Source organism: Pararge aegeria, chromosome 23, assembly GCF_905163445.1.
Source record: "Pararge aegeria chromosome 23, ilParAegt1.1, whole genome shotgun sequence".
NCBI classification, from domain to species: domain Eukaryota; kingdom Metazoa; phylum Arthropoda; class Insecta; order Lepidoptera; family Nymphalidae; genus Pararge; species Pararge aegeria.
In genome coordinates this window covers 613110-627997 of record NC_053202.1, presented here as the reverse complement: position 1 = coordinate 627997, position 14888 = coordinate 613110, and the positions used below count along the sequence as shown (strand labels likewise).

General features: G+C 33.4%; 3 protein-coding genes across 3 annotated transcripts in view; 2 read left to right on the top strand and 1 right to left on the bottom strand.

The window, feature by feature from the left end:
• Window positions 1-14888, bottom strand: part of LOC120634152 (complexin) — a 358168-nt gene that overhangs the window by 102268 nt on the left and 241012 nt on the right. The gene's annotated exons all lie outside the window — the stretch shown is intronic.
• On the top strand, window positions 2196-4907 carry LOC120634151. The gene is made up of 2 exons (XM_039904565.1): window positions 2196-2397; window positions 3407-4907. Exons 1-2 carry the CDS (start codon window positions 2350-2352, stop codon window positions 4019-4021), a joined length of 663 nt encoding a protein of 220 aa, XP_039760499.1. The 5' UTR covers window positions 2196-2349; the 3' UTR covers window positions 4022-4907.
• On the top strand, window positions 8962-12100 carry LOC120634153. Its single transcript, XM_039904569.1, has 2 exons — window positions 8962-9170; window positions 10959-12100. Exons 1-2 carry the CDS (start codon window positions 9060-9062, stop codon window positions 11256-11258), a joined length of 411 nt encoding a protein of 136 aa, XP_039760503.1. The 5' UTR covers window positions 8962-9059; the 3' UTR covers window positions 11259-12100.

Sequence of the window (14888 nt, the reverse complement as noted above, 5' to 3'; positions counted from 1 at the left end):
AAAGTGCTGTCATTTGAATTGTGGCAAAACACTGCACAACTTTTCCGACTTTATCCGAAGTTTATGTCTAAGACCCATATGGTAAAACTATGTAAATCTTCATAATTCAGTCACAATCCGATTTTTATGTCTAAGACCCATATGGTAAAAGTATGTCAATCTTCATAATTCAGTAACAACTAATAATCATCATTGTCAAGCCATTACCTGCTTACTACAGGTACCTACCCTTCTCATTTTGCCACGGGTCTCCTCGTAGAATGAGAAGGGTTCATCGCTGGCCCAGTGCGGATTGGTAGACTTCACGCGCCCTTGTGAACATTATTGACATCTCTGGCATGTAGGTTTCCTCATGATGTTTTCCTGTATCCCTAAAGCATGTGATATTTAATTGCTTAAATTCAAAAAACGCACATAGCTCAAAAAAAAAGTTTACAGATAATAATTTTGTTTAACTTTATTGCAAGTTAATTGAACTTAGCAATAGTTTTCTTAAGATTTTTTTTCCAATTATCTTGACTATTGCTGATCTTTAATTCGCTCTCTGATTATTAAAATAAAATAGAAACGTTTTCATGTACATAAACGCGGTCTTCGGAGGGTATGTTACAAAACCCGATGGGAATTTTATTATCCCGTTTGTTTTCCTAGGATAAGAAGTAGCCTATGTTACTCTCCGGCTTTTCAACTAACTCTATATCATAAATCGAGTTGATTTTCTTTATCTTTTTATCTCTATATCTTTTTCTTGATCTTTTTATTAACAATATTAGCAAAGATTAAAAAGTTAATCCATCTATGTGAGTTTTGTGTACGTTAACTTGGTAACTTTTTCATAATAAACATAATGAAGACTTATATTAAAAAATATTAAAATAAAAATATTCTTATTGCAACTAAACAAAATAAAAGAAGTATAAATTTTAAAGTAAGGTTACTAGGTCAAGTGGAAAATATGAAAGCACTTTAGTTTGTGGGTTTTTTATAACTTTTAAAGCTTCATACTTAAAGAAATATAAGAAATTGCAAATATGGCAGTAACTAGTCTAAGTTAACTTCTTACTAATATTATAATGAGATTTTATGTTTGTGTGTAATGGATAAACTAAAAAACTAGGTATTTTAATATAGATTTTAACCGAATCTATAAACTCGTTGCAAAACACCTATATTGTATACTAGCTGTTGACCGCGATTTCGTCCGCGTTTGTTTCTTTTTTAAAGCATATTAAGTATTCTTAAGGTGTTGTTCTTTTGATTCTAATGGCGCGGCGATCTAATAAAATTATAGAACACCAAAGCTATTATTGCGACCTTACTATGCTAGTTAGATTTATTCCCTTTTCCCTTTCCCAAACTTTATTGTAGGTAATAATTAGAACATTAACTATGTTTTACATAATTTTTATGTATCATTAATATTTTTATAAGCGCACGCCAAGTAATCAATTTTATAGAAAAAATCTTGCTACTTTGGTTAACATAATTACAATTTTCGTAAGAATCTCCAATTAAAAAAAAAAATAATAGCCTATGTTACTTCATTATAGTCTAGATTTCTATAGGTGAATAAATGATTGAAATCGATCTTCTACTTTCGGAGCCTATTGGATACAAACAAACAAACAGAAAATACTTTCTTCTTTATAATATTAGTATAGATATAGATTATATGTTTCATGTTAAAAAGGTTTCCTAGCACAAATCTCCAAATTTAAATATACCTACTATTGTATAATTTATGTGTCAAGTTTCGATCTTATAAATATGACTTGTACGAGTAGGTTAAACTTCATTAGTCTTAAAACCCATTCGTCTTATCTAGGGTTTTATTTTAACACTAAATTATTAGAAACATTTTCTTCTTTATCTTGGTTATCTTATCTACTATCTCAAATAAAAGGAAAGTTCAAAACAAATCCGAAAAAAAGATACAGCAGTAAAGCCTACTTTACTACCCTACCTACGATTAATTCTTAGTACAATCGAATACAGGTACAAAAAATATCTCAGCAACCGGCATCCTTTAAACGTTAATGATTGTAATAAATATCTTACGTCGTAGGTAATAAAGCCTTTATTTCAATGCAGAGTTCAGTCATTTTTTAAAATACCTACCTTAATAGCAAAATAACTATATAGGGGGGTATTTCGTATAAAAATATTTATTCACCTCGAGAAGTGGGCACAGGATGTCAAATTACTTTTTTCGTTAAAATTAGTTTACTTAGTGTACGTACACAGTTACAGTACAGTACCGTGTACAGTTATCATATACAATACTGTATAATTATTATGCTATAGGTATCTGTGTAGTGCAGTTAAAAGTGTGTTTTTAACATCGAGACGATGTTAAAGACAAGTAAATATTATTACTCTGACGCCATGTTTCAGTTGGTAAGTTAAAATACACATATTTATTATACGAGATCCCGTGGTTTCACCGGTATTAGTCCGGTATTAAGCGGAAAAAGTCGCAAAACAATAATTTATTTACCACCTTCTAAAATGATTTATATCCCTTAGGAAGGTTTGCTCTGGATTAAAGTATCTGTGCGAATATTTGGTTTGTATGTGGTTAAGATGGATGGACATAGCTAACAAAAACAATGCTTTGCCTTTTTTTTTGTTGTCCAACAAGCTGGCCGTTTAGTCTATATACATTATTATTTTAATACTATATACTATACTATAATTGTACTTATCTGTAACTTGAAAACGGTGACAGCCCAGTGGGTAGGAGCTCAATTTCGCTTTCCGGAAGGCCGAGTTCGAATCCCAGCACCTCGCAACTTTTTTTAATTATGTGCGTTTTAAGTAATTAAAATATAACTTGCTTCAACGGTGAAGGAAAACACCGTGAGAAAATCTGCATGACTGAGAGTTCTTTATAATGTTCTCAAATGTGTGGAGTCCACCAATCCGCACTGGGCCTGATGATGACGATAATTGTACTTTATCTTCAATAACCTTTTTTACGTTGCTTGTATGTAAATTATATCAAACCGATTTGGGTTTGTTTAGTGATGACAAAATATCCTCCTATTTTCGAAGTTGGTAAATAAGGGTACGTTAATCAGTTTTTATACCGTTGCGTAGACCCGGGTTCAACACGGTGTTGGGTTAGTTTTTGAAATTAAGTCCTGGTTTTGTTGCCACTTCGTATTTATGACGGTCTTCGGAGATGGAAGACTGTATGCAATCACATAAAATAGAAATATCTATTCATGTAATAAAGCTGATGAGTTTTTAGTTTGTTTGATTGAGCTTAGCTCTAGAACTATCGCTCGAATTTGGATATTTTTAACGACTTTTTTTACCAACATCACGAAGCTACGAACCGATGGCGATGCGACGCGGTTGATCAGGGTATTTTGTGTAATCTGTTTTATTTTATTTATTTCAGGAGATAAATCTACACAAAGTTCGCAAAGAGCTCATAACTATGCTAGAGTTTTACGAACAGACGGACTGCGAAACCTGTTTACTACTCAAATGTAAATGTACTAAAGCGGACACACCGTCGACCAGTGATACCCAATCCAACAATAAAAGTGGCAGCAAAAGTACAACCAATAATACACCTTGTACCGACACAGGTAAAGAAAAAAGTTCTCCAGCAGCGGAGGCTCTGCCTACACCAAAATTGGAAAAAAAAGACAAAAGTCCTGCCCCGTCTACACCAGAGAAGGTTACTGTTACTAAAGATATAGAAGCTTGGATGGAAGCCTCCAAAAAGCTCGAGGCGTATTCTGAAAATGTGATTCTGAACCCAAAAAAGTCTCTGGTAACCATAGAAAGTGTGAGGCCGGCTGATTTGCCGTTGAAAACTCTTCAGAAATCTAGCGTTTTGAATAGTTCAAGTTTCTTGAATAGCCAAAATATTATGAATAGTTTAACTTTGGAGGCGTTTTTGAAATATGTCAAACCGCAAATGAGTAATAGTCAAGTCGCGTACGTGTCGACAAAATTGGCTGAGGCTTGTAAGAACCAGATAAAGCAGAATTATAGTTATTTCTAATCAGAATTCAAATGAGTCTGCCTAAAAATTGCGTAAAATTATACTAGAAAATTGTTTAAAACAAAAAAAAATATCTATGTCAATTTTAAAGAAAATATTATACAACCAAAAAAAAAAATTTTTAAATTATATTAACACTCCGTTGTATAGTTATCACTAAAGTTATATTTTCATAAGGTTAGTTTAAACATTTAGTGTATCTGAATTTATGATCACTGACGTTATTGGGGTAGGCCTCAAGCTATTCATTTGTGATAAGTGCTAATTTGTTTACGTTCTCTAATCCTAATCTTAATTGTAAACTCTAAATATAAGTTCCCCTGATTCAATCTCATATGAACATCTCAAGCCATCCGATAACAGGTGCCACTATACTCTTAGATCTGACATTTAAGTCTAGGTTTAGAGAAACAAAAGAAATTAATATAAAAAACAAATTATTGAATAATGATACATGCATTTAATTATATACTTTGTGACAATATTTTAGGAACTGCGATTGAGTATTGTTATTTTTTTAATGACATGTATATAACGGACATAATATTATATGTATACTATCTAAGCAACCGCTTGAAACTGATTTCATGCATTTTGTATGGAGCTGATATTTATGATAAAATGTACGGGAATAGTTACAGGCGCAGACTTTTATATATATTATGAATGTATGTGAATTCTATATTATGTCTCTACACTAAATTTAATCGCAAGATTTATATAAGAAAATATTTTTAAGATATGATTTGTTATTTTTAAGAAGACCTGACATTACTTAGTAGTAATATAGCTTACGTAAAATTAAACTAAGAAAAATTTCAAATTAAAATAAAAAGTATTTCATTTGAAATATTGTACATAGTGTTTTATAACACAAAAACGAAAAAGTCGCCTTATGAAAGAATAAAATAATAATAAATTTTATTTAATAATAATATTATCATAATACAATAATACTTGCAAATTTACTTAATGATCGGGACATGTGAAATAACTACTATAATTTCTTTTTTTATAAAGATTTATGTTAAGAAAATAATATTTCTTTTATAATTATTATACCTATTCTTAATTTATTTAATGTCCGTATGGTGACTATTAGATGGCTGCATTTTGTTTCTAATATTTATTTTAATTGTATCTCTCATTGTTATTCAAAATTATTAGTTATTAGTTGGTTTGCAGCTTTTAAAGTATGTTTTTTTTTGTAAATCATTTTTATTTTTGGCTTTATAATGTAAACTAAACTTTGCTTTGTTATTGTACGCTCGGATTACAGAGCATCAACAGAGGCCAACAATTTATTCAAATTCATAATATTGAAGATACTTAAAAATTATTCAATGTAAGTTATCCAAGTTCTAAGGGGGCCTTTTCAAAAGCTAAAAAGGCTGTAAATCGGATAGGATACGGGAGAAATTAGCGTTTGTATAAAGAAAAACAGTTGAAAACTCAGTTGGTCAGTTTAAAAGATTTCCTTTTCCCCAGTGAAATATATTTTATACCAACATTGTGTAATTTCGTGGAATTTGGCTCCGTTCCAATATCATGCCGCTATCATAACAGTCATCATCCGTTGGTCCAAAGTTAAATATAATTCTTATTTCAGATAATATTATATGTTCTATGATGATATAATAAAAATAGATAATAAGTTTTATATCTACTTTATCATGTCAAAATAAACGTATTATTTTGACAAATAACTATTTCCATTTTTTTTCCTACTCCTTAAATGTATTTATGAAAAAAAAAAAATTACTTTATTCAAATGTAAACTACACAGACTATTAAGTCTATGATGACAATTCTAGTACAGGCAAGATAAGAATTATCATTTTTCTATTCCACAACTTGACTACAATCTCACCTGATGTTCAGTGATGATGCAGTCTAAATAAACTACCAAACTACCCCTGCCGGGGATCGAAACCGGGAACTCCTACTCATAAGACCACAGCGTTCGCCATTGCGCCGGGAGATCGTCTTAAAAGTAAATATTTACTTCTACAATCCTAAAAGTAGTGCAGCCCTTGTCCTAATTTTCCTGGTGGAGTGGGATGACAATATTTTAAAAAATATTGTGTCTGTGCGTGTGTGTGTATTTATGAAAGGGGTAGAATACTTATATTAAAAGTCAGGGGTTTTCTAATTTAAAATTTTTATATTTAATCTGTGGTGACAAGGACGGCTCCAGTAGTTTTTTGGAACTAATTTAATAATGTTTAAAAGTATTATTTTCAATACCTATGAATTTTATCTAATTAAAAATAAGCAGTTTTTTTACACTCAGCTGATGTTTCCAAAAGTTTTCAGAACTCGATAAAACAATCGAGAACATTCTTAAGTTCCAAAATCCTCGTAAAGGCCTTCTTTCGCGGATTTTAAATACTTTCAACTTTGTTTTTGTGCGCTTTGTTTTTGTTCCCGCTAAAACAATAAGGATTAACGCCCGCGGCTCGTTGCTTTTAACTGCTATACAATTCTAAAAAGTCCACTTTTACAATTTCTGCGAAAATGTATACTTTCTATCCTTAATATTATAAACGTGAAAATATGTGAGGATGCATGGATGTTTGTTACTCTTCCACGCAAAAACTATGTAACGGATTGCACTGAAATTTGGTATGGAGATAGATTATACTCTGGATTAAAACATAGGCTACTTTTTAGCCCGGAAAAATTCATGTTTTTTTGCACTCGTTGTAAAAAAATAAATTTCACGTGTATGAGCTATAACTATAAATTTAGCTACAGCTTGCCATAGCAATTTTCTTCGTAATTAGATATACTAGCTGACTTCATTAACCGACTCGCTGGGTGCCGCTTGATTTTGGAATAATAAAAGACCTAAGCCCAGCAGTGGACGTCAATTGGTTGAGTTGATAATGACGAAATACTTTTAGGCAGAAGCAAGACTAGGAAGGCCACATTTTTTCTACTTCAAATAAATATGAATATACTACGATAATACACACATCGCCATCTAGCCCCAAAGTAAGCGTAGCGTATGTTATGGATACGAATATAGCCGATGAATTTTTTTTATTTTTATAATACACATAAATAGTTATAATATACAGATATACCGATAGAATTGCGATTTCCCGTCACTCATTGCCTTATTCCATTAGAAATTCAAAAATGTTTTATTCATGTAGACCTTATTACAGGCACTTATGAAGCGTTCATACATTTAACATGTTACACTAATGTGAATGATGGTTATAACTGAATTCGTTAACTTAAAACTAAAGCTAGGAGGGTTCCAAACGCGCGCTGGTCTAAGAAGAGCTCACAACAAACTTAGCCAGGTTTTTTTTTGTTATCACCATCTCACCGTCTAGTTAATGTTGAGCTATGAACTTAGAGCAATTCATACCCAAGCTTTCTTATCATAAATGTAATCCTTAATATTATAATAGGAATATGATTAGTAAAGGTAGCCTGGAAGAGATCACATTTAGTGATAAGGCCGCCTTTTTCACATAATTATGTTTAAGTAAGTGATCCTGGGAAACAAATTTCCTATATTATGCAATAAAGTTGTTTTAAATAAATAAACACACTGAAAATAATCATGTTCATCACACAAACATTTTTAGTAGAGGGAATCGAACCCACGGCCTTTGACTCAGAATGCAGGGTCGCTACCCACTGCGCCAGTCGGCCGTCTTCCGTCATTTATTGCATTTCATTATTATTATTATGAAAATAAAATATAACGTTAACTATCCTAGTCGTTTGCAGATATCGAAAGACTGTATGCCAGATGAATTACAACCTATTTCCCTTGTTTTACAATTCAAATTCGTCATGACATCTTTAACTGGCATTCTTGAAGAAACGTTATAAAATAAAATTTAGGTCTTACAGTATTTAGGACTTTAAGCGGAGAACATAAAGCCCATTTTAATTTGACGCTATATTATTTCGATACACGATATTTTACTAATGTTGGTCAGTGAAGTACCTGCAGTTCTATGAATATGGCCATTAAGGGCTGCTATGGAAGCTTTAAATCCCCATAACTATTATCTCAAATAAAGTGATCAAGTGCGTGTGTGTCGGTATAAGGTAAGGGTTACGTAAGGAAAGAAGAACTAAACATGCGTAGGTATTATTTGACACATAATTTTCTCTCAGTATATAGTTTGTTAGCCCACCAACTCGCAGTGGAGTCGTATTATGGGTTTATGATCTTAAAAAACCTTAATTTCTTTAACATAAGATGCCAAAGCACAGCAGTAGCGCTTTAATTTGATGTTGATGATGATAGATTTCATTCATCATAAAACCACCGCAAATTATCTTTATTTGCGAGATTTTTGCTTCTAAATAGAAGTTACTTGCTCAATATCTAGTAAAATGCACCTATAAAATGCAAAATCGGTTCTGCCGTTGCAAAAATAGCCCTCAAAGCACAGACAAACATTCAAACATTGAAAAATATGACAATGTCATTTCCGTACCTTAGGTTTTCAATTAATACATTACATTAATATTATATTATAAAGCTTTAGTTATTTTGGTCACGAAAGAATTAGTTTTTGGTCCGGATTTTGTGGATTATTACATTATCCAGATATTTACAAAACTAATTGCCTGTGTACCAAAACCGAGTTGTAACAAAATGGCTGACTGTGAACATAAGACAGGCCAATGAAAATACAGTAAAACATACTACACAGTACTTTAAGTGTTTTTACACAGCTCTTTGTTTTCCTACGGAACCCTAAAAATGCACTCCCACATAAACATTCTAATCGGTTTTTATGCAGCATCGAAAGTACCTGCATATCCGTTATGTTGTAGGCAACGCTACGTGGATTATACAAAATCAACTTTAAGTCACACCAAATAGTTATCAAAATTGGTTACATATCCTAGCCTACAGAATGACCGAACAAGTTGCATTCAGTATCAACAGAGAACCTACTAGTCGGGACGTGACATTCCTTGGCTGCTGGTACCGGGCAGCGGTCGCCGTACCTGGGCCCGCTTATTTTAGTCCCATTTTACAGTTTTTTTTTTAAACATGGCCGCTTCAGTATCGACGCCGATAAACACAGTGTCGAGAGATAATTTAGTGGTTTTGATCAGGAATAATGTGTTGAATAGTACTGTGGAATTGTCAGATAATGATGGGGTGAGTGATAATTATAACTAAATAGGTATATAAATTATAGATAAATATAAGTTTTTTTTTATCATGAGGATAACAAAAGTCAAAGAGAAAGGACGAGCTTGGAACCTTCTAGAAATTACCACGGCTTGCTTATTTAAAGTTATCTGATAGCTTTTTGTTAACATTTAAATGCACAAGGCATCAAGCAAGTTATACACCACCATAACAAGTTAAAAGCATTAGTAATATTTCTATACATACATACCTACCTATATTTTTTGTGCATTTACCTATTCTAAGTCGTTGTGGTTTTTATACAGTTCATATCTAGGAATACCTACGTCGTTTTAGAAAGGTATACAATACCATTGAACTTAGGGTAGGTATGGCTGCCAGAAAAAAATGCATCGTAAATTTTTTTTTTACTAACCTCGTTGGTTTTCAACAATTAAACTATATAGGTACCTATTTGTTGGTGATTCTCTCAAATTGTTGTAGTTTAAGATTTATTTGTATTTAGGATTCATATTGTATGTGACGATGGGGCTGATACCTACCTATATGGGTAACCTATAAAACCCTTTAATAAATAGATTAAGAAAAAAAACTCGTTGCTTGGAGAGATAGTATTTGAAAATATTAGGTAGGTACCTAGGTACTACTAATTGGACACAATAGAAGTTACGGACAACAGCAGCTTTATTTTCATAAGAATAAAAAAAAAGGATTCTGATGTTGTTGATATTACAAATTTATTTAGATTCACGAGATATATATCAAATTAAAATACTATATTAATCACTCCATTGTCCCACATTAGTAATGCACTCGTGCGAAGCCAGGGCGGGCCGCTAGTAATACATAAAGAGTATAATTTTAATATCATTCAAATGGCAGAGGTATGTAGGTAAGTACTGAGGGACTGGCGTGAGCAGAATTTCTAATGTTCATAACGTCAGAAATATTAGAAATTAGATAATGCACTTCCTTGCATAGAATATTAAAGCATTTGAATTCTGCGCATCTCAAGTAGAAATACCTTTCAGGTGCTAGTTATAAACTAGGCACGTAAGCATCTCCCCCCCCCCTTCCTTAAAAAAAAAAGTAATAAAATTATAGATTGCAATAAAACCTTTTTCTAACACGTACAAACCCTCGCATAACTTTTTGGTGGCATATATAGTTTAAACTTTTGTACATAGTGATTTGTGTATGTAAAAGGAGCTGTTTGTATAACATCTACAAGCAGTGATAGCCTTCGGTTTCACTGTCGGGGTGCCGAGTTCGAATCCCAGAACGCACCTCTAGCTTTTCTAAGTTATGCACGTTTTAAGCAATTGAAATATCACCTGCTTCAACGGTGAAGGAAAACATCGTGAGGAAACCTGAATGCCTGAGAGTTCTCGATAATATTCTCAAAGGAGTGTAGAATCCACAATAAGATCTAAAACTTATTTCTCTCCCACGAAACAATAATGACCCACCAGATAAAATTTCAACGTCTTTAACGTGACCTTAAAATTTTGTCTTGTAGGAGGCTTCGGCCGTGGCAAGTTACAATCCTATCAATAAAGAGGTGCCTTGCCTGGTTGACAAGGGTTTAATATAACTGCCCACTTATAACGGGTTAGCCCACTACTACTTTGAACGGCATCATAACTTATCACCGCGTGACATTGCAGTAAGCGGTTAAGTTGTAGACTCTACAATGAAGAGGAATAAGATAAAAGAACCTTCAAATTTCATTCGTAATTATTGTCGTCCTAAAAATTACCGCACCTTTTTTTATAAATTAATACCACTTTTCAGTTGGAAACAGACTCGCCAGTTCGCAAAAGAACAAACCTTCAACCGATAATAAAGAAGCTATTCCATTCTCCAATTTCTCCACAAAGTCCAGAGCAAATAATTGTGAGAAGGAGAACAATAGAGAAGTGTAGGAAAAGAAAGAGACAAGAAACGCTCCTGCCAGGTTCTGAAGAACACATCACGATGGCGTACGTCAAAGAGAAGGACGGGTATAGCCCGGTCGCATTCGGGGGAATGAGAAAGCGTGTTTTGATCAGCCTATTCCATAATAAAGAGTACTCCATGGATATTGGTGATTAGCTGCATAGCTTTAGTTTAACACGGATATTTTTATGTGATAATCAAAACATCGTACTAAACTTAAGCTTTACTAAATTATAAATCTTCTATGTTTTACTTATATAAAAATTATTAGCGCACATTTGTTCGTAAACAGTTTGGATTTCAATAATTATAATTTGATAGAATTTGAAATAATTATAATATAATGGGTATAATGTGATAGAACCTTAGGAATTAGAAGTTTTGCACCACCATGCTTTACAAATTTTGGTTGGCGGAATTTAATGAACATTTTGGATACTTGCAATTTGAAATCAGGTAAGTAGTCAGTAGCAGTCAAGTAGGTCTAGACCATATAAATTGTAAGAGATCCTCGGGAATTTGGATTAAAAAATATTTAGCGAAAATCCAATGAAGGCATAAACAAATTGGTATAGTTGGTTTATGACTTAACATAGTTTAGAGTTATATACTTTTTGCAATCATTTTATTTTGTCTTCCAATAAACTTAGAATATAAGAAAGACTGGTAGTATGTAAGATATAGATTAATAAAATAAATAAAATATACATAATTAAGGAAATAATAGTTTCGAATGATGATTTATCTTTAAGATAATTTAAATAAATGAAATGTTAACAGTAAGCATTTTCCTAGTTGAATTAATTATTAAAGTACCTGTATACAAAAATAACCCTCTTTTTTGTGCGAAATGTTATAATAAGAGCTCGAATTCATTAGTTATTTACCGAATTTCTACGGTTTTATTCTAGATTAATTTATAATTAGCATTAGTTATGATATACAAGTTTATATAAGTCTTGCGTCATGCGTGCCATAATAAAAGATTTGATAAAATATAAAAATTAACGTTTTATTTAATTGAAGCTGTGAAGTTACTGTTAAACATTAACTTACTAACTACTCACAAAAATGAAATAATTGTATTAATAAATGTTAGTGTAAAGTTGTTTCAAGTAGGATTGTCTCGGCCAAGGAAGTAAAAATATATGACGCATGCCTGAGAGCTCTCCATAATAATCTCAAGAGCGTGTGAAGTCTACCAATCTGCACATGGCCGGCGTGGTGGACCAAACTTCATTTCACCTAAATCCTTCTCATTCCGAGAGGAGACCTGTGGACAGTAGTTGGCCGGCAAAGAGTAGACAATGATAATGATAAAATCTCAAATCGACTTTCCCACTTTCGCCATCTGTCCTATATTATCCTCTTTTCTGAAGCGGAATAAAACAAGCAATAAAATCGCAATAAAAGATATTAATCAGGCAATTTCCATAGAGTAGATAAAACCGCAAATCTTTATCAATTCCCGCCCGAGCTTTGAGCCGCCTGCCCCTGGGAAATCATCTAAGCATTCTGTATCGTTCATTAGCGTACTTACTTACTGTTTACTCTGCGGGGAAATAATTATTGGGAGCCTTGAGAAAAATCTCGGAGAGAATAATTTTTATTCGTCTAGTCACCGTCATTAAAATAGTATTATGGCGAGAGGATATTTTTAACAATATCATTCAGACATTGTAGTATTTTATGTCTCGGCTGAACTGACTTACATAGCTCAACGAGTCGCGAAGCTGAAATGGCAATGGGCGAAGCACATAGCTCAGAGAGAGATGTGCGTTGGGGTACCTAGGTGACCCATGTCCAGCAGCGTTCATCAATCGGTTAAAGTGATGATGATGATGATATGATTTTATATACGTATAATAAAACTGTAACCAGAAGATTTCTGTACATTTAATATATTTTGAAAATTTTGACCGGGGGATGCTTTATAATCGATACTGAGGCCAAAACAGATTTTTATTTAATTTTTGTCTGTCTGTCTGTCTGTCCAGGCATCACGTGAAAACTACTGAACGGATTTTAATAAAATTTGGTATAGTGATAGCTGATATCCCGGGTCAACATAAAGGATACTTTTTATCCCGATAAACAATACGTTTCCTCCGGGAAATGGGATGGAAACTTTCATCAATTTTACTTCATATCTCCGTTAAATTTGCACCGATTTCATTAATTCTTTTTTTATTTCACAGTGTATACTACCAAGCATGTATTGTCTAATTTTAATGAAGATCTGATGAATATTGTCGGAGATCAAGGACTTAATTCTTCACATATAACAGCAAGTCGCAAGGCATATGGGACAACGATCGCACCTACTAATATTATAAATGCGAAAGTTTGTTAGAAAAGATGTATGGATGGATGGATATATGTATGGATGGATAGGTCGATGGATGTTTGTTACGCTTTAACGCCACAGCGAATGAACCGATTTGGCTAAAATTTGGCAAAGATACCTACAATATAGTCTGGAAAAGTAAACAGCTTCTACAAGATAGCATCGCTATTTTTTCCGCATTTGTCTTTCAAAATCTGCACAACGGAGTTTTAGATTGACGTGGTTTTTTGGATAGGCATAATTGAAATATTATAAAGCATTTAAATTTTGTTTGGTCGAACGCACTAATCTCAGAAAATGCTGTTTTTTTTTGGATTTGTATTAAAAATTATGGCTATAAATATCCTGGTTGAGAGATTCTGATGCGATGCGTGAACAGTAAACGTTACGCCAAACGACGGAAGTATGTAGTAAGTATATCGGAATCGTCGGAATTGTTGTTTCTTTGAAGTTCTATAAAACAGTCCGCGACAACAAACGACAATTTTTTTAAGTCGATTCATTCGCGGACGAAGTCACGCGGGTCCGCTAGTGAATATATATATAAATACTTTTAAAATATAGATTTACGCCCAGATAATGAAAAACATTCATTTTCATTACACAAACATTTCCCAGTTGTGCCTCAGACTCAGAAAGTAGGGTGCCCTGCCCACTGCGTCAATCTGTCGTCGTTCCCCGGGTAGCGCCGAAGAATTGTTAAGAATTGGGTTGTCCTATCAAGTCTTGAGTACCAGCCGGGAGCTGTGAAATTGGCATTAACTACCCCCGTACTTTGCGAAACACAATACGAACCCGTCGGTCTCAGGTATCATCACTAACATTTCATGTACCTAATCTTTAAAAGACGACTCTTATAGAGGATTCTAGGGATAAGTCTTCACACGTTGTCTTTGCGACTATTCACCATGATCAACTCGTTGTCAGCCCACTTCAGGATCTCTCCTCAGAATCAGGGGGGCTTAGGCCATAGTCCACTATGCTGGCCGAATGCATAGCTCCTAAAAACTGAAAAAGGTGCGTGCCGGGGATCGCACTCGGTCACCCCGAAAGGGAGGCCGAAGTTCTAACCACTAGGCTATCAACGCTTAACATTTCTTAGTATTACCTTACTATCCAGCCATTAAGGAGGAGAGACTAATTTCTTAGAAGCAGGAGAATTAACTACATCAGAGAAAAGCCTCAACGATTCCACGAAACCAACCATGAAAGCATCGAGGCAGTTTATGATAATATTCTAGAAATATCAAATAATATAACGCCAATATCTGTTATTTATTAATTCAGCGCCGCGGCAGATGTAGCGAAATCCCCGTTATTCAATTCAGGCAAAAGATCATCGGTAACGAGCGCGGGAACGTGTCCCGGAGTTATTTGCCCAATAACGACACTTCGCTATTTATTGTGATCTTTCTTTCTTACTATAAAATGGATACCTA

Bases quoted from the DNA above. Each gene is read 5' to 3' on its own strand.
- LOC120634151 (XM_039904565.1), top strand. From the start codon at position 2,350: ATGTTAAAGACAAGTAAATATTATTACTCTGACGCCATGTTTCAGTTG. The intron at 2,398-3,406 runs GTAAGTTAAAAT...TATTTATTTCAG, and splicing joins CTGACGCCATGTTTCAGTTG to GAGATAAATCTACACAAAGT.
- LOC120634153 (XM_039904569.1), top strand. From the start codon at position 9,060: ATGGCCGCTTCAGTATCGACGCCGATAAACACAGTGTCGAGAGATAAT. The intron at 9,171-10,958 runs GTGAGTGATAAT...ACCACTTTTCAG, and splicing joins AATTGTCAGATAATGATGGG to TTGGAAACAGACTCGCCAGT.